General features: G+C 53.7%; 1 protein-coding gene and 1 long non-coding RNA gene across 7 annotated transcripts; one reads left to right on the forward strand and one right to left on the reverse strand.

Annotated features, from left to right (window-relative positions):
* Positions 1 to 370: 370 nt before the first annotated feature.
* On the reverse strand, positions 371 to 17,496 carry LOC117978042 (WAS protein family homolog 2). 6 transcript variants are annotated; one of them, XM_055104757.2, is made up of 11 exons: positions 17,078 to 17,468; positions 12,287 to 12,440; positions 4,816 to 4,927; positions 4,463 to 4,609; positions 4,150 to 4,286; positions 3,777 to 3,912; positions 3,398 to 3,599; positions 3,142 to 3,309; positions 2,328 to 2,480; positions 1,495 to 1,563; positions 371 to 1,354 (listed from the first exon to the last, which is right to left on the reverse strand). In XM_055104757.2, exons 1-11 carry the CDS (start codon positions 17,112 to 17,114, stop codon positions 1,221 to 1,223), a joined length of 1,449 nt encoding a protein of 482 aa, XP_054960732.1. In that variant the 5' UTR covers positions 17,115 to 17,468; the 3' UTR covers positions 371 to 1,220. The 6 variants fall into 6 exon arrangements, with proteins under 6 accessions (XP_054960732.1, XP_054960733.1, XP_054960734.1 ...); XM_055104758.2 differs by lacking the exon at positions 17,078 to 17,468 and adding an exon at positions 16,865 to 17,021; XM_055104759.2 differs by lacking the exon at positions 17,078 to 17,468 and adding an exon at positions 16,378 to 16,505.
* On the forward strand, positions 16,610 to 18,615 carry LOC129394901 (uncharacterized). The gene is made up of 3 exons (XR_008622285.1): positions 16,610 to 16,750; positions 18,103 to 18,206; positions 18,481 to 18,615. It is a non-coding gene; the product is annotated as an uncharacterized LOC129394901 (long non-coding RNA).
* The last annotated feature ends 3,601 nt before the right edge of the window (positions 18,616 to 22,216 follow it).

Raw genomic sequence — 22,216 nt, forward strand, 5'->3', positions numbered from 1 at the left:
CCCTGGCTTGGTGCCAGTTCCTCCAAGTCGATGGCACCTCCCTCCCTCTCAACTACTTGAGCAAACTTGAAGACATCTTCAACCCCAACACCAGCAATTGTGCCAAGGGCCATTAGGCTCTCAGCATGACTATTTTTAGAGACCCCGTGTCTGTCACTGAAACCTTTTTCGTGGGAGACTATTCCTCCCATCTGCAACAGCTGCCCCTGCTGACTGCCCTTCTCTCCTCCCTCTCATCCCAGAGAAACAGGTCAGCTGGGAGCTTCTGCCCCCACTGCCTAGGCACCAACAGGGGCAGGAGGCAGTCACTGACCCCGAGACGTTTGCATCCTGCACAGCTAGAGGTCCTTAATTAAAAGCACACTGTTGGTTTCTGCTCAGTTCTTTATTGATTGGTGTGCCATTTTCTCTGGAAGCCTCTTTAGAGAAGAACACACTGGTGCAGGCTGGCTGGAGCTGTCCCCCCATGGAGCACAGGCAGACAGAAGTCCCCGCCCCAGCTGTGTGGCCTCAAGCCAGCCTTCCGCTCCTTGAAGCTGGTCTCCACACAGTGCTGGTTCCGTCACCCCCTCCCAGGGAAGCAGGTCTCAGCAGCTTGTCCTGGCTGTGTCCGTGTCAGAGCAACGGCCCAAGTCTGGGTCTGGGGGGGAAGGTGTCATGGAGCCCCCTCCCAGGGAAGCAGGTCTCAGCAGCTTGTCCTGGCTGTGTCCGTGTCAGAGCAACGGCCCAAGTCTGGGTCTGGGGGGGAAGGTGTCATGGAGCCCCCTCCCAGGGAAGCAGGTCTCAGCAGCTTGTCCTGGCTGTGTCCGTGTCAGAGCAACGGCCCAAGTCTGGGTCTGGGGTGGGGGGGAAGGTGTCATGGAGCCCCCTCCCAGGGAAGCAGGTCTGGGGGGGAAGGTGTCATGGAGCCCCCTCCCAGGGAAGCAGGTATGGGGGGGAAGGTGTCATGGAGCCCCCTCCCAGGGAAGCAGGTCTGGGGGGGAAGGTGTCATGGAGCCCCCTCCCAGGGAAGCAGGTCTGGGGGGGAAGGTGTCATGGAGCCCCCTCCCAGGGAAGCAGGTCTGGGGGGGAAGGTGTCATGGAGCCCCCTCCCAGGGAAGCAGGTCTGGGGGGGAAGGTGTCATGGAGCCCCCTCCCAGGGAAGCAGGTCTGAGGGGGAAGGTGTCATGGAGCCCCCTCCCAGGGAAGCAGGTCTGGGGGGGAAGGTGTCATGGAGCCCCCTAGGATTCCCAGTCGTCCTCATCCTCCTCTGCCTGTGGCTGCTGCGGTGGCGGCAGAGGAGGGATGGAGTCTGACACGCGGGCAAAGGCTCCTCCGGGCCCCTCACCAGCCCCAGGTCCTTTCCCAGAGATGCCTGGAGGGAAAAGGCTGAGTGAGGGTGGTTGGTGGGAAACCCTGCTTCCCCCAGCCCCCAGAGACTTAAATACAGGAAGAAAAAGGCAGGACACAATTACAATGTGCCGGCCCAGGGCGGGCAGCGGCCCTGCCTCCTACCCTTGCGCCTCATGACCAGCTTGTTGAAGAGATCCGACATCAAGTCCCCACCTTGGCTCGTGGCTCTCACTGCAACGGGAAAGCCACAGACTGGGGTGAAGAGTTCAGTCACATGCGACCGGTGGCTCCCTGTCCCCAGCCCCATGACACTCCCCAGCCCTCCAAGGCCACTGTGTTTCCCAGTTAGCTCAGAGCCTCAGTCGATCCCTGACCCAGCACCGGGCGCTGATGAGAAAGCGGCTGTTTGAGGAGCCACCTCCCAGCCACCTCGGGGACAGGGCCAGGGTGTGCAGCACCACTGTACAATGGGGAAACTGGCCCAGAGAGGTGAGGCAGCTTGCCTGGGGTCACAGAGCAAGGCAAAAGCAGCGCTGTGTACAAGCTCAAAACCATAGTGCCCAGGGCATTGCCACTGCAGGCGCAGGCATCGCATCACATCACACCAGTGTCTGCGTTCACAGCAGGCATCATCAGTAGCCTCAAGAGGCCTCAGGTCCAGTGTCTAAAAATATCTCAGGAGGCTGCAGTGGCTGACCATTGCCTTGGACCGCTCTTGGCAGTCGAAGAAGATTCTCCTGTCACAGTTTGAGCTGGGTGAGCTTAGAGAGGAAAGCTCCACTATGGCTCCCAAACCAGGAAGGAGCCATAGCCCAGGCAGGAGGGCTGAGGACCTCTGGTGGCGGCCCAGGGATTCCAGCATGTGCCCTAGGAGAAGCAGGGGCCAGCTGCCAAGAGCAGGGGGTGGGCAGAAAGCACCCAGTGGACTCAGGGCTGGAGGGAAGGAGGCGATCTTGCCCAAGGCCCTCCGACCGCAGGCTCCAGGGCCCGCTCACCTTGCTCCTGCTCCTTCTGCTTCTTCTTCTCCAGCTTTCGCTCCTTCACGCTGCGCAGCTTGGCCTTGCCGATGCCCCCAGCTTGGCGGATGGATTCTAGCAGAGTGGCCCGGCCACCGGAGGGGTCGACCACTTCCCTGGGAGCTCCCTGGACTGGAGCCGGGAGGTGGGGAACAGGGCAAGGAGGAAAGGCTGCTCAGGCAGGGCTGGGGAAGCTTATTGTATCCAAGAGCCTGCTGGGAGGGAAGTCACCTCCCCTCAAACGAGGAGCCCCGCGCTGGGGAGGCCGGACCTTTGGAGACTGTGTGGGGCCTGGGCACTGACTTCGGCAACCACCTGAGTGCAGGCATCCTGTGTGCAGATACTCCCTGCTTCCTCTCTAGCCCCCACCCTGCAGAGCTGGACCCCTGAGCTAGCCATGCTCTGACAGTCTCAGTTGCACACATGAGCCAGCAGAGGGGTTTTGTGCCACTTCTGGATGCTAGGGTTAGACTGGGAGATACAACAGTGAAGCTGAAAAGAAAAATGTGTTGCTATAGTTTAGTTTGTTATTAGACCCCTTCTTTCCATTGGTTTAATTAGGAATGGGGAACCCAGAGCCTCACTTGTTCAGGATCCCTCTGCCCTAGAAGTGAGAAGTCCAGAGCTCTACAGTTTGAAAACCACTATTTTATGAACCAAGTAGAACAAGATATTTGAAATGGGAACTATTCAAAAAATTGAGAATTTCTGACCACTTAACAAACCCACAGAAAATACACCCGAGTGCACTGAGCACGCCAGAAATGAGGTGGCCTCAAAGAGCTGCTCCCACCTGAAGGAGACGCGCTGCTGCTGCTGTCGTCCTGCCTGGCGCCTTGGCCTACAGGGGCCGCGGTTGAGGGTGGGAGTGGGGGTGCACTGGCCAGCACCTCAGGAGCTGGGGGAGGTGGTGGGGGCGGTGGGGGTGGTGGGGGTGCTGTTAGTACCCCATCTTGTAGGTCTGAAACACAAAGTGTGGGGTGTCTAGGGAAGAAGGTGTGTGAGCAGGGAGGTCCCCAGCCCAGCTCCCATCCCAGAACCCGGCTCACCTGCCTTGAGAGGCTCGGCTACCTCAGTGTGGAAGGTGGGCAGTTCTGGAATGGTGCCAGGGGCGGAGGGGGCAATGCCGGGGCCCAGGTCGGCACTGTACATGAGGTCGTTGGCAATGCCGGGCAGGTCAGGCAGGTAGGATGGAACATCAATCTCAGGCACCTGGCCCAGGTCTGGCACATAGAAGTAGTTCTCTGGGACCTGCAAGATTAGGCAGGGACATGTGAGAGGTGACAGGGACCTGCAGGGGCAGCCAACAAGACCTTGTGTGCACCTCCCATGGGTGGAATAAGGGGCTCAACAGCCTGGACTGGAGAGGAGCTCTGGCAAGGCCCTGGGCCACTGCACCTGTCTCCACCTCTGTCCCGCCCCTCCCACCTGCTGTTCCAGCTGCTCTCTCTTGCTGATGGACAAGGGGGCATCAAACAGCTTCTCCTCTGTCTCTGCCCCCAGCATCACATGGGTCTTTGTTACAGCACCAGCCAGGGGGTCCAGGAAGACATACTTCTTGTACCTACAGGGGCGACATGGGGGTCAGGCAAGCTGACACCTGCTGTCCTGAGCCCATGTTCCTCTCCCACATCATCAGGGGCACAGTGTGCACCGTGGGGTCCCAGGCCTCCCGAGCCGAGCCACCCGTCACCCCCTGGCTCCTGGCCTATGTGCTGTACCTGTGTCTGATGCCCTGGGTCCCCACTAAGCCAGGCCGGGCCTCCCGCCCACACCCCTCGGCCCTGCCTTCTGGCCATACAGGTTCTCGGTGGTGTTGAAGAGCAGCAAGGAGCTGACAGAGCTGATGTTGCTGGGAAGACCCCCAAGTCCCTCTTCTGCATCGTCCTCGGGCCCCGGCTTGGTGCTCACGCACACAGGAAAGTACTTCAGCTTCTCCTGGGAAGGCCAGAATGGCCAAGGGATGGTGAATATTTAGTGCCGGGCCTAATCAGCTGCCACCCCATCCCGGTCAGCCTCCTCTGGGGGACAGAACCCTTGGTGGCCCCGGCTCCTCCCCAGTATCCAGTCCTCCTGGTGTGTGACAGGCTAAGTTATGTGCGCGGCCAGCAGACCTGCAGGGCCCGCTCATCCAGGGGGCGGTGCTTGCTCTGGATCCTGTGGCGGGGGCGTCTCTGCAGGCCAGGGTCCTGGGCGCCCGTGAAGATGGAGCCATATTCCTGCAGGCGCTCTGGAGCAGGGTACTTGGCACTGGAGAACACCTGTGGACACAGGGACAAGTCTGAGGGGGCCCCAAGAGGCTCAGAGGGCTAGGATTGCTTGGCAGGAGAGGGTGGAGTTGGGAGCCTGGGCGAGAAGAAAGCCCAAGGTACAGGTGGGCAGCAGGGCAGAGACTGGGCAGCCTCAGAGGCACGGGGAAATGGAGGGACTGCCCAGTAGCCTCAGGACACAGGGGCATGGGGACTACCTTGATGGCCTTCTTGCTGCCCTTGATCTTCTCAATCTTGGCCTGGGCCAAGGAGACCTTCTCTCCAATGGCCTGCACCTGGCTCCGGCTCTGCTCTACCCGCTGGGAGATCCTGCCATGGAGAAGATCACAGAGGCTGGGCTGCTCCCCACCCCCTGCACACCTCCTGCTCCTAACAGCAGAGCTGCCAGGCCAGGCCCTCAGGCAAGGGCTCTTAAGTCAGGGTCACCTGCTTGCCAGGGCTGATCTTGGTGCCATCCAGGGGGCCTCTACAAGGATAATCTGACCTGCAGGGTCGAGGAGTTGATGGTACTGAGTTCCCTGCACTCTCAGTAGGGACAGGCCCTATGCTGCCACCTGTACATGCTATCTGAAGGACAGCCTCCAGGGCACACAGAGGATGGTATTTACACATGCACACATGGCTATTGATGGGACAAGCATTTCACAACCCCTCATGATCACGTGCAGCAGACAAAGTAGCCTCTGCAGAGGGGGAATGGAGACCGGAGGCTGAGACTGGCAAGGCTGGACCTGAGTGTCATCACCTAAATTCAGACGGGGAACTGCCCCCGCACATAGTGAACGGCTCACTGAGCAAACCCTGAGTCCCGACCACCGCCTCAGTGTGGTCTAGCTCCTCACCTGCTTCCATCCTCCCTGGTGCGGGGTGGGCCCAGTGATATCAGCTGCCTGCTGTTCCCCAGATGTGCCAAGTGCATTCTTGTGTGCTTGCATCTCATGGAACACCATTTCCCCAGACATGCCTGTGGCTGGCTCCTGGTGCCCGAGGCCCAAGTGTCTGATGCTTTAAGGCACATCACCCCACTCATGCTTTTCCATGTTCTTTGGCCGCAGCAAGGCCGCTCTCACTGCAAAGTTAACTCTGATGCGTGTGTAACAACATCCTCCTCCCAGTCGCCCCTGTAGCTCCCCTACCTCCAAGAGCCCAGCCCTTGCCCACAGGGCCACACTCCACGTGCAGAGCAGCCTCAGCACTCACCGGGCACGAGCGAGCCTGTGTGGTGCGCAGGGATGAGAAGGCAGAGGCGCGACTGGGGTTCGTGAGGAAAGGCAGGAGGAGGGTGTGAGATGGTGGAGGGGTTTGAGAAGGCAGAGGCGCGACTGGGGTTCATGAGGAAGGGCAGGAGGAGGGTGTGGGATGGTGGGGGGGTTTGAGAAGGCAGAGGCGTGACTGGGGTTCATGAGGAAAGGCAGGAGGAGGGTGTGGGATGGTGGAGGGGTTTGAGAAGGCAGAGGCGTGACTGGGGTTCATGAGGAAAGGCAGGAGGAGGGTGTGGGATGGTGGAGGGGTTTGAGAAGGCAGAGGCGCGACTGGGGTTCATGAGGAAAGGCAGGAGGAGGGTGTGGGATGGTGGAGGGGTTTGAGAAGGCAGAGGCGTGACTGGGGTTCATGAGGAAAGGCAGGAGGAGGGTGTGGGATGGTGGAGGGGCTGCAGACTCTGGGCTAGGGAAAGCTGGGGTGTCTCTAAAGGTTGGAATGAATGGCCTAGAATCGGACCCAATAAGCCAAAGCCACTTCCACCAACGTTAGAAGGCCTTGGCCCCCAGAGAGCCAATTTCACAATCCAGGAGTCCCCGTGCCCTAATGGGTCTGCCCTGATTACTCCTGGCTCCTTGTGTGCAGGGGGCTCAGGCATGGCAGGGCTGGGAGTACCAGCAGGCCCTCAAGCGGCTTAAGTGTTCCATGACAGACTGGTATGAAGGTGGCCACAATTCAGAAAGAAAAAAGAAGAGCACCATCTCCTTCCAGTGAGGAAGCGGGGCCACCACCCAGCGTGTGCTCCATCTTTTCTGGCTGGGGAGAGGCCTTCATCTGCTGTAAAGGGTCCTCCAGCACAAGCTGTTTTAATTTACCCTAGTTCCCAGGGCAGCCTCATTCTGCCTTGGGTGCTGACACGACCTTCGGTAGGTGCATAAGCTCTGCATTCGAGGTCCACAGGGGCAGTGGGAGGGAACTGAGACTGGGGAGGGACAAAGGCTGCTCTGTCCTGGTGCTCCCACAAAGGACAGAAGGGCTGATCACTCAAAGTTGCGAACACCAAGCTCAACAATGAGCCCTGGAAAATTTCTGGAATGGATTATTACACAGAGAGTCTGTAAGCACTTAGAAAAGGCCGCGGTGAGTCCCAGGGGCCAGCACTGCTCGAAGTGTACAGCATTTCTCTTTGTAACAGGATTAGTAGCCTGCTGTGCCCGGGGAGAACATGCAGCACAGCGCATCTCGAGTCAGCAGGATTTCGACGGCTTCTAACAAAATCCTGTAGACAAGATGGAGCTATGGGGGTTGGAGGAGAGAACATATAGGAAAATCAGAGCCAAATGAACCACAGCCCCAAAGGGCACAGTTGAACAATGGACTGATTCCAGCCTTGCACGGAGGGATCTGGCAGAGTCCATCCAGTTCATTCAACACCTGGTTAGAAAACTGGGGCCAGCCCTGCCCTGCTCAAAATCCAATCACAGCTCCCTAACACTCCTGAATCAACTTGAAGTCCTGTCTTGAGTAATCCGTGGGCCCTAACTCACTCACCCCAACTCTTCACTCACTGCCTTGCCCCACACCCTGCCAGGGAGCCTCCCGTGGCACCGTGGGGACACAAAGGAACCAGGGCAAAGCTCCCTCAGCCCCATTCAAAGAGGCCTGGCCCACAGGCTCACGGAAAGTCAGCCTCTCATGCCCTGAGAGATGAGTGCAAGGGAGAGGCAGTGCTGTCTGTGCTTCCCATGCAGAAGCACCCCCCTCCCACCCCTGTGCAGGCCGGCCTTCATGGCAGACCACCATACACCACGTTCCAAGCCACACTGAGGCCTCTCTCCAAGCCCGCGGCCCCCATTTCCAGACCCCACCAGGGCAACCTGCATATCCACCTCCCTACCCTGCCCCCCTCTTCCAGGAGTCTGCCCTATGTGGAGTAAGCACGTGGTTTTCCTCTTCAGCAACTATTTCCTTTTTACTCAAGCAATGGCCCCATTTCCCTTGGGGAATCCATCTCTCTCGCAGGCTCAGTCCCAGAGCTTCAGGTGGGGCTGCCCACAGAGCTTCTCAGTCTAAGCCAAGTGGTGTGTCATAGTCCCCTGGCCCCAGTAATGGATTCTGGGATAGACATGAGGACCAAGCCAGGTGGGATGGGTAAGTGTGGCTTCTGGAGGAAGTGGGGACACAGGAGAGCATTCTTTCCTGCTGGACCTGACCCTGTGTCATGTCACCTTGCTACCACGACAGCATGGCCTGTCTGGGAATGCAGCCAGACCCAAAGAAGCAAACTGACATGGAAGGAAAGCAAAACCAGGCCCTGAGGACATCATTTTAGCCCTTACTCCAAAGGCTGCTCTACTGATTGTTTAATTTTTGCTTAGCTTGGTCTGGGGAGTTCTGACAGGCGTGCCACCAATTCTTACCGATTTCTCTCCACTCTAGACCCTGAGAAGCCCACGCGGTTCATGCTAGCAATTAACAATCAATCTCGCCCTATGTGTTCCCATTCCAGCCTCTAGGACACAGTGTCAGCCACATAATTGGTATCTCTTAAGGTCCAGCACGAGGTGGAGCACATGGTGGAGAGACAGATGCAGTGACCTGGAACCCAGGAGTGAGGGAGCCAGGACTCAGGCCCAAGGCTCCTGAGAGGCATCCGGCCCTCCCTGGGCTGTGCCAGCAGCTTGGAGAACCCACACTCAATGAACGCAGCACTCAACTACCCAGGAAATGCCTTCCTGCCCTCTCCTCATCCCATCTCTGGGCAGGGGACATGCAACTGTCTACAAGGTGCCAAGTACCAGGACAGGAAAGAAAAGATGCCAAAAATCCAGGGCTGCCCTCAGAGAAGGGCAACCATGCAGTCCCCGTCTTGGCAAGGAAACACAATTTCCGAGGGAATGGTTTTGGCCTCCATTCTAAGTGCTGGACATGGGGTGGCCACAATCTGGAGCTGATGGCTCTTAAAGACCTGCGTCCTCTTCCCTTGGGCACATCTAGCACAACGATAAGCTCAAAAGGTGCATCCAGCACTTTCTGTTACTATTGGTGGCAGGTTCATGAATGGCAACCAAAGGCAGTGTACGGGTCAAGATCATCAACGGGGAAGACACAGCATTTCCTGAAGGCTTCCTAGGTGCCAGGCACCGTTCCATTCCTTTGAAGGCTTCCTAGGTGCCAGGCACCGTTCCATTCCTTTGAAGGCTTCCTAGGTGCCAGGCACCGTTCCATTCCTTTGAAGGCTTCCTAGGTGCCAGGCACCGTTCCATTCCTTTGAAGGCTTCCTAGGTGCCAGGCACCGTTCCATTCCTTTGAAGGCTTCCTAGGTGCCAGGCACCGTTCCATTCCTTTGAAGGCTTCCTAGGTGCCAGGCACCGTTCCATTCCTTTGAAGGCTTCCTAGGTGCCAGGCACCGTTCCATTCCTTTGAAGGCTTCCTAGGTGCCAGGCACCGTTCCATTCCTTTGAAGGCTTCCTAGGTGCCAGGCACCGTTCCATTCCTTTGAAGGCTTCCTAGGTGCCAGGCACCGTTCCATTCCTTTGAAGGCTTCCTAGGTGCCAGGCACCGTTCCATTCCTTTGAAGGCTTCCTAGGTGCCAGGCACCGTTCCATTCCTTTGAAGGCTTCCTAGGTGCCAGGCACCGTTCCATTCCTTTGAAGGCTTCCTAGGTGCCAGGCACCGTTCCATTCCTTTGAAGGCTTCCTAGGTGCCAGGCACCGTTCCATTCCTTTGAAGGCTTCCTAGGTGCCAGGCACCGTTCCATTCCTTTGAAGGCTTCCTAGGTGCCAGGCACCGTTCCATTCCTTTGAAGGCTTCCTAGGTGCCAGGCACCGTTCCATTCCTTTGCAGGCTTCCTAGGTGCCAGGCACCGTTCCATTCCTTTGCAGGCTTCCTAGGTGCCAGGCACCGTTCCATTCCTTTGCAGGCTTCCTAGGTGCCAGGCACCGTTCCATTCCTTTGCAGGCTTCCTAGGTGCCAGGCACCGTTCCATTCCTTTGCAGGCTTCCTAGGTGCCAGGCACCGTTCCATTCCTTTGCAGGCTTCCTAGGTGCCAGGCACCGTTCCATTCCTTTGCAGGCTTCCTAGGTGCCAGGCACCGTTCCATTCCTTTGAAGGCTTCCTAGGTGCCAGGCACCGTTCCATTCCTTTGAAGGCTTCCTAGGTGCCAGGCACCGTTCCATTCCTTTGCAGGCTTCCTAGGTGCCAGGCACTGTTCCATTCCTTTGAAGGCTTCCTAGGTGCCAGGCACTGTTCCATTCCTTTGAAGGCTTCCTAGGTGCCAGGCACTGTTCCATTCCTTTGAAGGCTTCCTAGGTGCCAGGCACTGTTCCATTCCTTTGAAGGCTTCCTAGGTGCCAGGCACTGTTCCATTCCTTTGAAGGCTTCCTAGGTGCCAGGCACTGTTCCATTCCTTTGAAGGCTTCCTAGGTGCCAGGCACTGTTCCATTCCTTTGAAGGCTTCCTAGGTGCCAGGCACTGTTCCATTCCTTTGCAGGCTTCCTAGGTGCCAGGCACTGTTCCATTCCTTTGAAGGCTTCCTAGGTGCCAGGCACTGTTCCATTCCTTTGCAGGCTTCCTAGGTGCCAGGCACTGTTCCATTCCTTTGCAGGCTTCCTAGGTGCCAGGCACTGTTCCATTCCTTTGCAGGCTTCCTAGGTGCCAGGCACTGTTCCATTCCTTTGCAGGCTTCCTAGGTGCCAGGCACTGTTCCATTCCTTTGCAGGCTTCCTAGGTGCCAGGCACTGTTCCATTCCTTTGCAGGCTTCCTAGGTGCCAGGCACTGTTCCATTCCTTTGCAGGCTTCCTAGGTGCCAGGCACTGTTCCATTCCTTTGCAGGCTTCCTAGGTGCCAGGCACTGTTCCATTCCTTTGCAGGCTTCCTAGGTGCCAGGCACTGTTCCATTCCTTTGCATGTTTTGATTAATTTAATATTTACAATAATTCTACCAGGAAGCTACCATTATTACCACAACTTCACAAATGAGAACACTGAGGCTTAGAGGGGGTGGGTTGTCCAAGGTTACAGAGGAAGAAAACAGGGGAGCTGGATCTGAGCCAAGGCATCAACTCCAAGGTAACCCCTCAGTCACTTCAGTGCGTGCCCCCTGCTTACTGGGACATTCTTGACAAGCTTGGGGCAAGCCGGTGAGTCAGTGGGGCAGGACTTTCAGGAAGAGGTGGGTTCCCAGTTGGTGACAGAAGAGGAGGCTGCAAAGTGAAGGAGCAGGGGCTCCAGGTCTGACGACAACCAGGGAAGGGACAGGGCAGGGATGACTTGGACCACGAGAGGCACCCGAGTCAGGCAGTCACATACTTCCCGCTGGGGTCTACCATGTGAGGCATGGTGTGGGATCCTGGGAAGGAAACCAAGCCTCATTTCAGGTTGCTCATGGCCAAAGACAGGACCTGTGTACCCGACAACCCCTGGGACCTTTGCCAAAAAAACAGCAAACACCATTCACTCACTCATGTTAGATAAACACTGAGTGAAGTCACTGGAGCCCAAGGACTGTGCGAGGTCAGCGCTGCCAATACAAGAAGCTGCACCCCTCCAGCTCGCCTCCCTCAATGGCCACTCCGTGCTCCAGCCATGCTGGCTTCCTTTTAGGTCCTCCACCTCCAGGCTGTAGTTCATGTGCTTCTTTCTGGAATGTTCTTCCCAACCTACCCACTCAACCCTCAGACTTTACCATAAATGTCATTTCCTCACATCTGCCTTCCCTGACCTGAGACCAAGCCAGGCTTCCCATGACGAGCCTCACAGTACCCCATCTCCCCTGAACAGATGCAGTAATAACCTACATAACCCGGGGCCATGATCTATGGCTTTGAATCCTGGCTCTGTCACTTGGCCAGGTCTCTCAGGCTTTCTGTGCCTCAGTTTCCTCATCTATAAAATGAGATGACGGCAGTGCCTGCTCATGAAGTGTGAGTTAATGCACTCAAATCAATGGTGGTGCACGGTTTATATGAATATTAGTGATTACAAAATATTATCAATAGACCTTGTCACAACTGTTATTGAAGAACTAATCATGTATTGGTTATTTAGGTCTTTCTCTCCTGCCAGAATGTGCGCTCCATGGAGAGGTATGTTGCCTTATCCGTGGCTGGATATATAGAGATTCCCACACTGCCTTGCACACCAGCACTGCTGGGTAAATATTTGCTGGCTGCAGGAAAACGTGAAGGAATAGGCCCTCCAGTGGGAGGAAAAGCACGAGTTGTGAGAGCAGAGCCACCACAGGAAACCAGGAGGCTAAGTGGGGTGGAAGGGACTGAGCTCTCGGACTCCCAGGAGTAAAAGCTTCCAAGTTGGGCTCTCACTTCAGCCCCTCCCACACAGGGAAGCCAGATGGGTTCCCCAGGACCAGGATTCCCCAAGGGGGCTGCTCCCAGAGGGTGTGTTGCTGGGATATCCCAGGACAGGGATGGCCCTCTCATCAGGTGGGGGTGGGTGGCAGCACCCACCTGCTGAAGATGTCTCCAGAGACCTTCTGCAGGTACTGCAGGGCATCCGCCATCTGCTGGACGGCCTCCTCTCGCCGCAGGTCTGGCTGGATGAGGGGCACGGCATAGGTCTGACCTGCCAGGGAGTGCTGCATCCTCACAGGAGTCATGGTGCCTGTGGGTGGGAGCCGGAGCATCAGAGCCACCCACGACCACCTGCACCCACCCACCACAGGGCAGCGTGGTGTTGAGACAACACAGCCCTCATCCCAACTATGCACATAGCTTCAGCCTGCACAGATAGGGGAGGAGGGGACAGAGCATTTGCTGAGAGGCCAGGAGCGCATAGATGGGACTCTGCTGATGCCTGCTGAGTGAATGAGGGAAAGGGCAGGACCAGGGACTGGGGAATCTGTAGGGTCAATGGAGGAGTTCAGAGAAGGCGCAACATTTCTGACCCCCTACAAGTTGCTTGCTACCTGCCAGGCACCCTTTCCATACATTGTCTCAGTTCAGCTCCCTACCTTGGATAAACAAGAAACCTTGGTTGCGGAGGAAAAAAGAGGCTGGAAACAAAGGGGTAGAAATGGGGTAGTGGGGGAGATTGCCTGATCAACTGCCAAATGGTACCCAGTTCTGGAAAAGCACAAAAAATGTGCACACACGGGTTCTTCCCACTTTAACCCCTGAGGAATTTGAGGCCTGCTCCTGAAACAGACTGGGCAGTGGCTAGTGACTCTAGGTATAGGAGTATCCAGCCCTGCTCACCCAGGCTAGAGCCTAGGGGGCCAAGAGGAAAGAGGTGCCTGTGGGGGTGGAGGACAGGAAGGAAAAACACTCCTGGAATTGCAAAGTGAGGGCAGAGTCTATTTATATTGGGTTTAATTAACTCCTCTCCCTGGTGCCACTAAAGCAGCAATCACACTGCAGACAGCACTGATTTGATTGGCAAGAGATGCACCAGGCAGAATATTAAGGGACCAGGCCCCTATAAATAGGCCTAATCACAGCCCCTCGCTGGAATATGCTAAGGAAGACATTAATCAGGCCTGGCACTGTGCCCTAGACCTGCTCCCCTAGGCACTACAGTGGGGCCCTTGGTTGCAACACAAGTAGGTAGGGATGGATGAGTCTGGTATGAAGGGCCTAGGAGATTTCATTTGGGTTTAAAATGCTGTGACCTTGAGTAAGTTGCCGTCTCTGAATCTGATCCTTTCGATTTCCCATTCTCCAAACTGAGAACTAGCACTGCTGAGACGTGGTTATTCCCAATAATAATTTGTATATTTTACATAACATACCACACCAACATCTTCACCCAGCTGGAGCCTACTCCTTTGCTCCCCCTGCTGGCTTCCCCAGCCCTCCCTTCTGCCCTCCTCAGGCCAGCACTTTTCAGTGAGTTCCTCCTTTGCATACAGGCTTTCCAGATCTGTACTTGCCTTGAATACTCATCAGAGCCCAGGAGTTACTCCTCACCTCCCACTTATTTTTCCTCCCATCAAATAACTAAAGCATGGCCAGCTGATGCCCAGCCAACTGAGAAACCTAACCCTCTGAGACCACCACACCCCTTTCAAGCATGTTCCTCCCTCCCCTTCTTTGTATTTATACTGATGCAAGTTTGCTGGCTGTCCTAACTTATTTCTGTGCCTCAGTTCTCCCATATGTAAGATCACAAAGGGGGTAAAGATGCAAGATATTTCCTGTGCACATCTTCAGATGAATTTCTTGTTAGTGTGTGTGTGTTTGCTCACACATATGCGTGAAAGAAGAGTACATACACAAATCTCCTCAAAAAGGAGGCAGCAAGCCCGTTCAAGAATGGGACTGAATACACCTGATGAGTGGTTTACTTTCTGTCTGCAAACATCTACTGATCATCTGTTAGGTGCAGGCCATGATCACAACAAAGACGAATAAGACACTACACTAGCCAGGGAGAGTCTCAAAAACAACTAAACTCAAATTAAATTCATTCTAATCCAGTCATGAGTACAAAGCTAAGGAGTGACAAATCCCTTTTGGAGTTAGGGGAGTCAGGAAAAAGCTCTTAGCAGAATGTGTGCCTCTCGGCCGGGCACAGCGGCTCACGCCTGTAATCCCAGCACTTTGGGAGGCGAAGGCAGGCAGATCACCTGAGGTCGGGAGTTCGAGACCAGTCTGACCAATACGGTGAAACTCCATCTCTACTAAAAATACAAAATTAGCCAGGCGTGGTGGTGCATGCCTGTAATCCCAGCTACTCGGGAGGCTGAGGAAGGAGAATCACTTGAACCGGGGAGGTGGAGGTTGCAGTGTGCTGAGATCGCGCCATTGCACTCCAGCCTGGGCAACAAAAGTGAACCAGGTCCAGGAAGAAGGTGCAAAGACAGCATTCCAGGTAAAAGAAACAGCTTGAACAAAAAGTGTGTAGGGGAACAGCAAGCGGTCTTGAGTGCTGAGGGTACAATCATCCTTGGGGAAGTACTAGAAGAAAGAATGATAAACAGAGGCCAGTTTGTTAAAAACACTCAAAATTAAAGCTAGGAGTTTGGACTTGTGGCAGGAATGAAATCCTTAGACCTGTGCTGTCCAATATGGTAGCCACCAGGCACATGCAGCCACTGAGCACTTGATATGTGGATAGTCTGAATTGAGATGTGCCATAAGTGTAAACTATGCACCAAATTTCAAAGACTAGAAAAAAAGAATGTAAAATATCTTATTATTTTATATTGATTACATTCTAAAATAACCATATTTGGGATATACTGGATTTTAAAAATATATTACTAATTTCATCTGTTTCTTTTTACTTTTAGAAGTCACATATGTGACTTAAATATTTCTTTTCTTTTTCTTTCCTCTCACTCAGCGTCCTGTGATTCCAAAGAAATGAGTCTCTGCTCTTTTTGGGCAGGAGATATCCTAGAATGGACTCTGACCTAAGAATCAAAATTAATCATCATAACGTTATCATTTTATGGCCCCTTCTTCCTATATCTGGTAGCTTTTAAATGATGACCATGTAGATAATCTTTATTATCCCTCTTTCAGCAGACGGTATTTTCTTATGCTACAGTATGACTGCTAATAATACCTACATACGTTAGAACCATTCTGACTCCTCAAGAATCTCATTTAACTCTTATTATCAGTGAATTTATCATCATCCCCAATTTTAGATAAGGAAATGGGGTTAGAAAGACCAAATAACATTTTTTCAACATCAAAACACTAGCTTGAGATCAAGCCCAAACTTGGATCTGTTGTCTGAATTCCAAGCTTTTTGTTATTGATATGTTTTGTTGTTTTCATGCAATAATGCAAATCTTAGCCCAAACATTTTGTTAGTAGTACCAACTGTAAGTCACCTTATCTTGATACTTTGTCTTTATGTAAACCTAAATTAGATCTGTTTTTGATACTGAGGGAAAAACAAGGGAATCTAACACTAACCAGCCCGTAGTGTGTGGTCAACACTTTCGTTACTTTAGTATACATCACCCCAATTGTTTGTCTTCACCACACACTTTGGAGTTAGGTAGTACTATCTATTTTTACAAATAAGAAAATCCAGGAACAAAGGGGTTGATTAGCAATTATCTTTTGAAAAGCCTGTAGTGCTCATCTGAAGAAGTGATGGACCACCTCTTATTTAGTGGACAGACAATAACTAGTTGAGAAGACAGGGGATTTTGTTGGCGGAAAAAAAAATTTATCAAAAGTCGTCTTCTATCGGAGTTTTATGAGAAACCCTAGCTCCTCAGTTCCACAGTGGGTAACTGCAATTCATTCTAGGTCTGCGATATTTCCTGCCTATCCATTTTGTTAACTCTTCAATGCATTCCACAAATGCCTAAGTATTCTTTAATAATGGTGGGGTTTTTTTTTTTTTTTGCATCTATGAAGTTTTTTCAAATTCTTTTTAAGTGACAAAACTTGTACATGTGTATCGCACAATATTTCTAGTCGACAGCACTGCTTTACAGAATGTAAACCGCGCACTCCCAGGAACATGCAGACACCGCACGCCTCTTTGGGACCACGGTTCATACTTTCGGAGTGCTCGGAACCCTTCCTCCAGACCGTTCTCCCACTCCCCGCTCCAGGGTCTCTCCCGGAGTTACAGGCCTCGCTGTAGGCCCCGGGAACCCAACGCGGTGTCAGAGAAGTGGGGTCCCCTACGAGGGACCAGGAGCTCCGGGCGGGCAGCAGCTGCGGAAGAGACGCGCGAGGCTTCCCAGAACCCGGCCGGGGCGGGAAGACGCAGGAGTGGGGAGGCGGAACCGGGACCCCGCAGAGCCCGGGTCCCTGCGCCCCACAAGCCTTGGCTTCCCTGCTAGGGCCGGGCAAGGCCGGGTGCAGGACGCGGCTCCAGGGAGGAAGCTCCGGGGCGAGCCCAAGACGCCTCCCGGGCGGTCGGGGCCCAGCGGCGGCGTTCGCAGTGGAGCCGGGCACCGGGCAGCGGCCGCGGAACACCAGCTTGGCGCAGGCTTCTCGGTCAGGAACGGTCCCGGGCCTCCCGCCCGCCTCCCTCCAGCCCCTCCGGGTCCCCTACTTCGCCCCGCCAGGCCCCCACGACCCTACTTCCCGCGGCCCCGGACGCCTCCTCACCTGCGAGCCGCCCTCCCGGAAGCTCCCGCCGCCGCTTCCGCTCTGCCGGAGCCGCTGGGTCCTAGCCCCGCCGCCCACAGTCCGCCCGCGCCTCCGGGTCCTAACGCCGCCGTTCACCCTCCGCTGCGCCCTCCCCGAGCGCGGCTCCAGGACCCCGTCGACCCGGAGCGCTGTCCTGGCGGGCCGAGTCCCGGGCCTGGGCACGGAACTCACGCTCACTCCGAGCTCCCGACGTGCACACGGCTCCCATCCGTTGTCTTCCGAGCGCAGGGCCGCCCGTGCTTTCTGCTCTGCAGACCCTCTTCCCAGACCTCCGTCCTTTGTCCCATCGCTGCCTTCCCCTCAAGCTCAGGGCCAAGCTGTCCGCCAGCCTCGGCTCCTCCGGGCAGCCCTCGCCCGGGGTGCGCCCCGGGGCAGGACCCCCAGCCCAGGCCCAGGGCCCGCCCCTGCCCTCCAGCCCTACACCTTGACCCGCTTTCCTGCCTCTCTCAGCCTACCTGACCTTGTCTTTACCTCTGTGGGCAGCTCCCTTGTGATCTGCTTAGTTCCCATCCCCCTTTAAGAATTAAATAGAGAAGCCAGACGCAAAACTACAGATATCGTATGAGTCCACTTTTGTGAAGTGCCTAGAATAGTCAAAATTCACAGCGACAGAAGCAGTGGTCGCCAGGAATGGGGAAGCAAGGCGGAGTAGGGCAGCTTGTGTTCAATGGGTAGAGTTTCAGGCTGGGGTGATGGAAGGGGTGCTGGAAATGAGTGGTAGCGACGGCGGCGCAACAGTGTGAATCTACTTAATCCCACTGAACTGTATGCTTAAAAATGGTTTAGACGGTGAATTTTAGGCTATGTATGTTTTACCACAATTTTTAAAAAGCTAGTGAAAAGCTGGTAAAAAGAAAGAAAAGAGGCTTTTTAAAAAAGTTAAATATATAAAAAGAGCATCATCAGTCCAAAGTCCAGCAGTTGTCCCTCCTGGAATCCGTTGGCTTGCCTCCGGCATTTTTGGCCCTTGCCTTTTAGGGTTGCCAGATTAAAATACAGGATGCCCAGTTAGTTTGAATTTTAGATAAACAACGAATAATTTCGTAGCATAAATATGTCCCAAGCTTAGTTTGGGACATACTTATGCTAAAAAACATTATTGGTTGTTTATCTGAGATTCAAAATTAAGCACTTTATATTTTATTTGCTGCCTCTGGCCACCCTACTCTCTTCCTAACACTCTCTCCCTCTCCCAGTTTTGTCCGCCTTCCCTGCCTCCTCTTCTGGGGGAGTTAGATCGAGTTGTAACAAGAACATGCCACTGTCTCACTGGCTGCAGCGTGTGGTCCCCTTACCAGAGGTAAGGAAGAGATGGATCTCCACTCATGTTGTAGACAGAATGTTTATGTCCTCTCCAAATTCTTATGTTGAAACCCTAACCCCTAATGTGATGGTATGTGGAGATGGGCCTTTGGTAGGTAATTACGGTTAGATGAGGTCATGGGGTGGGGCCCTCATTATAGATCTGGTAAGAAAAGAGAGCATTGTCTCTCTGTCTCCCTCTCTCTCTCTCTCTCTCTCTCTCTCTCTATCTCATTTCTCTCTCTCTCTCTCCTCTGTCTTTTCCCACCAAGTGAGGATGCGAAGAGAAGGTGGCTGTCTGCAAACCAGGAAGAGAGACCTCACCAGGAACCCGTCCAGCTGCCACCTTGAACTTGGACTTCCAAGCCTCCAGAACTGTGAGGGATAAATGTATGATTTTAAAGTCACCCAGTGTGTGGTATTTTGTTTTGACTAATACAACCTGAAAACATTTTCCCCTCACTCCACCTGAGCAATATCTGAGTGGCTTAATGTACTCAGGACACAACAAAGAAATGTCCCATGCACAAGGTGCACCCATGCCTGGGTAAAGCAGCCTGGCACACAGGGAAGCACACAGGCTCAGGGCTCTGCTATTCATTCTTTGTGTGACCCTGGGCAAGCCGTGAATGGAGCTTCAGTCACCCCATTTGTAATGGGATTTAATTGAGCTTGCCCTGCCTCCTTCTGAGGGCTGTAGAGAAAAGATGTCAAAGTATTTTGTAATCTGGCTGGGCGTGGTGGCTCATGCCTGTAATCCCAGCACTTTGGTAGGCTGACGCGAGAGGACTGCTTGAGCTCAAGAGTTTGAGATCAGCCTGGGCAATATTGTGAGATTCCGTCTCTACAAAAATAAAATAAAATAGCCAGTCATGGTGTCACACACCTGTAGTCCCAGCTACATGGGAGGCTGAGGCGGGAGGATCACTTGAGCTTGGGAGATCGAGGCTGCAGTGAGCTATGATTGTACCACTGCACTCCAGGCTGGGCGACAGAGAGAGACCCTGTCTCAGAAAAAAAAAAAGTACTTTGTAATCTGTAAGGTTTATTTCAACACACACAAAAAAAGTGTATATGCTCCACGATGCCTGTGAATACACACACACACCACATCATACACCAAGCCTGGCTGTGTCTTCTCACAAATGCGCTGCTGGGCACCACCCCCAGTTCTAGAACCTGTGAATATACACACACACCACATCATATACCAAGCCTGGCTTTGTCTTCTCACAAACGCGCTGCTGGGCACCACCCCCAGTTCTACAACCTGTGAATATACACACACACCACATCATATACCAAGCCGAGCTGTGTCTTCTCACAAATGCGCTGCTGGGCACCACCCCCAGTTCTAGAACCTGTGAATATACACACACACCACATCATATACCAAGCCTGGCTGTGTCTTCTCACAAATGCGCTGCTGGGCACCACCCCCAGTTCTAGAACCTGTGAATATACACACACACCACATCATATACCAAGCCTCGCTGTGTCTTCTCACAAACGCGCTGCTGGGCACCACCCCCAGTTCTAGAACCTGTGAATATACACACACACCACATCATATACCAAGCCTGGCTGTGTCTTCTCACAAATGCGCTGCTGGGCACCACCCCCAGTTCTAGAACCTGTGAATATACACACACACCACATCATATACCAAGCCTGGCTGTGTCTTCTCACAAACGCGCTGCTGGGCACCACCCCCAGTTCTAGAACCTGTGAATACACACACACACCACATCATACACGAAGCCTGGCTGTGTCCTCTCACAAATGCGCTGCTGGGCACCACCCCCAGTTCTAGAACCTGTGAATATACACACACACCACATCATATACCAAGCCTGGCTGTGTCTTCTCACAAATGCGCTGCTGGGCACCACCCCCAGTTCTAGAACCTGTGAATATACACACACACCACATCATATACCAAGCCTGGCTGTGTCTTCTCACAAATGCGCTGCTGGGCACCACCCCCAGTTCTAGAACCTGTGAATATACACACACACCACATCATATACCAAGCCTGGCTGTGTCTTCTCACAAATGCGCTGCTGGGCACCACCCCCAGTTCTAGAACCTGTGAATATACACACACACCACATCATATACCAAGCCTGGCTGTGTCTTCTCACAAATGCGCTGCTGGGCACCACCCCCAGTTCTAGAACCTGTGAATATACACACACACCACATCATATACCAAGCCTGGCTGTGTCTTCTCACAAATGCGCTGCTGGGCACCACCCCCAGTTCTAGAACCTGTGAATACACACACACACCACATCATACACGAAGCCTGGCTGTGTCCTCTCACAAATGCGCTGCTGGGCACCACCCCCAGTTCTAGAACCTGTGAATACACACACACACCACATCATACACCAAGCCTGGCTGTGTCTTCTCACAAATGCGCTGCTGGGCACCACCCCCAGTTCTAGAACTTGTGAATACACACACACACCACATCATTTACCAAGCCTCGCTGTGTCCTCTCACAAATGCGCTGCTGGGCACCACCCCCAGTTCTAGAACCTGTGAATATACACACACACCACATCATATACCAAGCCTGGCTGTGTCTTCTCACAAATGCGCTGCTGGGCACCACCCCCAGTTCTAGAACCTGTGAATATACACACACACCACATCATATACCAAGCCTGGCTGTGTCTTCTCACAAATGCGCTGCTGGGCACCACCCCCAGTTCTAGAACCTGTGAATATACACACACACCACATCATATACCAAGCCGGGCTGTGTCTTCTCACAAACGCGCTGCTGGGCACCACCCCCAGTTCTAGAACCTGTGAATATACACACACACCACATCATATACCAAGCCTGGCTGTGTCTTCTCACAAATGCGCTGCTGGGCACCACCCCCAGTTCTAGAACCTGTGAATATACACACACACCACATCATATACCAAGCCGGGCTGTGTCTTCTCACAAATGCGCTGCTGGGCACCACCCCCAGTTCTAGAACCTGTGAATATACACACACACCACATCATATACCAAGCCTGGCTGTGTCTTCTCACAAATGCGCTGCTGGGCACCACCCCCAGTTCTAGAACCTGTGAATATACACACACACCACATCATATACCAAGCCTGGCTGTGTCTTCTCACAAATGCGCTGCTGGGCACCACCCCCAGTTCTAGAATCACACCAGCCAGTTCACCCTCCAGATGGTTCACCCTCAACTTCCTAAAAGTTCTTTACCTAATCTACTGACAGGCTCATCCGCGACCTAATTTTAAAGATTTCCTAGGAGCTGCAGTGGGAATCCTGGACCTCAGCCTAGACAAAGAACAGCTGCAGGTCATTCTCATGTGTGGACACGGAAGCCCTGCCTGCCTTTGCTGGCCAGCTGGACTGAGTGGGCCTGGGAAATTAAGGCTGCAGGGTTGGTCCCAGGCAGTCTTGCTGAAGCTTGCCACATCCCCCAGCCTCCTGGATTTGCCAGGATCCAAGAGCATGGACTTTAGGAATTCCTGGTGGAGGAGTGAAGAAAATGTGACAGGGTGTCCTAAGCCCCGATCTACAGGAAGAAAACTGGAAATAAGACTGAGGACTTAGTTTAAGATGTTCCTACTCAGCCTCTAGCTTTTGTGCTACAGTTCTGGGAACAGACTCCTCTCTCCTGAAAACCACTTCCCTCTGCAGCATTAAATTTCACCAAGATGTCTTGCTTGTGGGAAAGACTTCCAAGGATGCCTGGAGAGAGGAGGATGGAAATGTCCTGCTCTCTAAACAGATAGACGGATGCAGCCAGACAGAAAATAGTTTATCTTGCTGAGGTTTCTAATGTATTTGAAAGAGGCCTGGGTCTAGAAGTCTACCCAGAGGGCTCTGTGTTATGCAGGCAAAGATAAGAACCTTCCCTGTGGGAGTTCCAGAGCCAGTTTTCATAAACACCCATCGGTGACTGTGTTCAGAGTGAGTTCACACCATCCTGACCTGCCCTGAGTTAGACCTTACATGGTCTTCC

The sequence above is a fragment of the Pan paniscus genome, chromosome 21 (genome assembly GCF_029289425.2).
Source record: "Pan paniscus chromosome 21, NHGRI_mPanPan1-v2.0_pri, whole genome shotgun sequence".
NCBI lineage: Eukaryota > Metazoa > Chordata > Mammalia > Primates > Hominidae > Pan > Pan paniscus.

Bases quoted from the DNA above. Each gene is read 5' to 3' on its own strand.
- LOC117978042 (XM_055104757.2), bottom strand. From the start codon at position 17,114: ATGGGAGCCGTGTGCACGTCGGGAGCTCGGAGTGAGC. The intron at 4,610-4,815 runs GTAGTCCCCATG...CTGTGTCCACAG, and splicing joins GCAGCAAGAAGGCCATCAAG to GTGTTCTCCAGTGCCAAGTA. The intron at 2,481-3,141 runs GTGGGAGCAGCT...TCCCGGCTCCAG, and splicing joins CAGCAGCGCGTCTCCTTCAG to TCCAGGGAGCTCCCAGGGAA.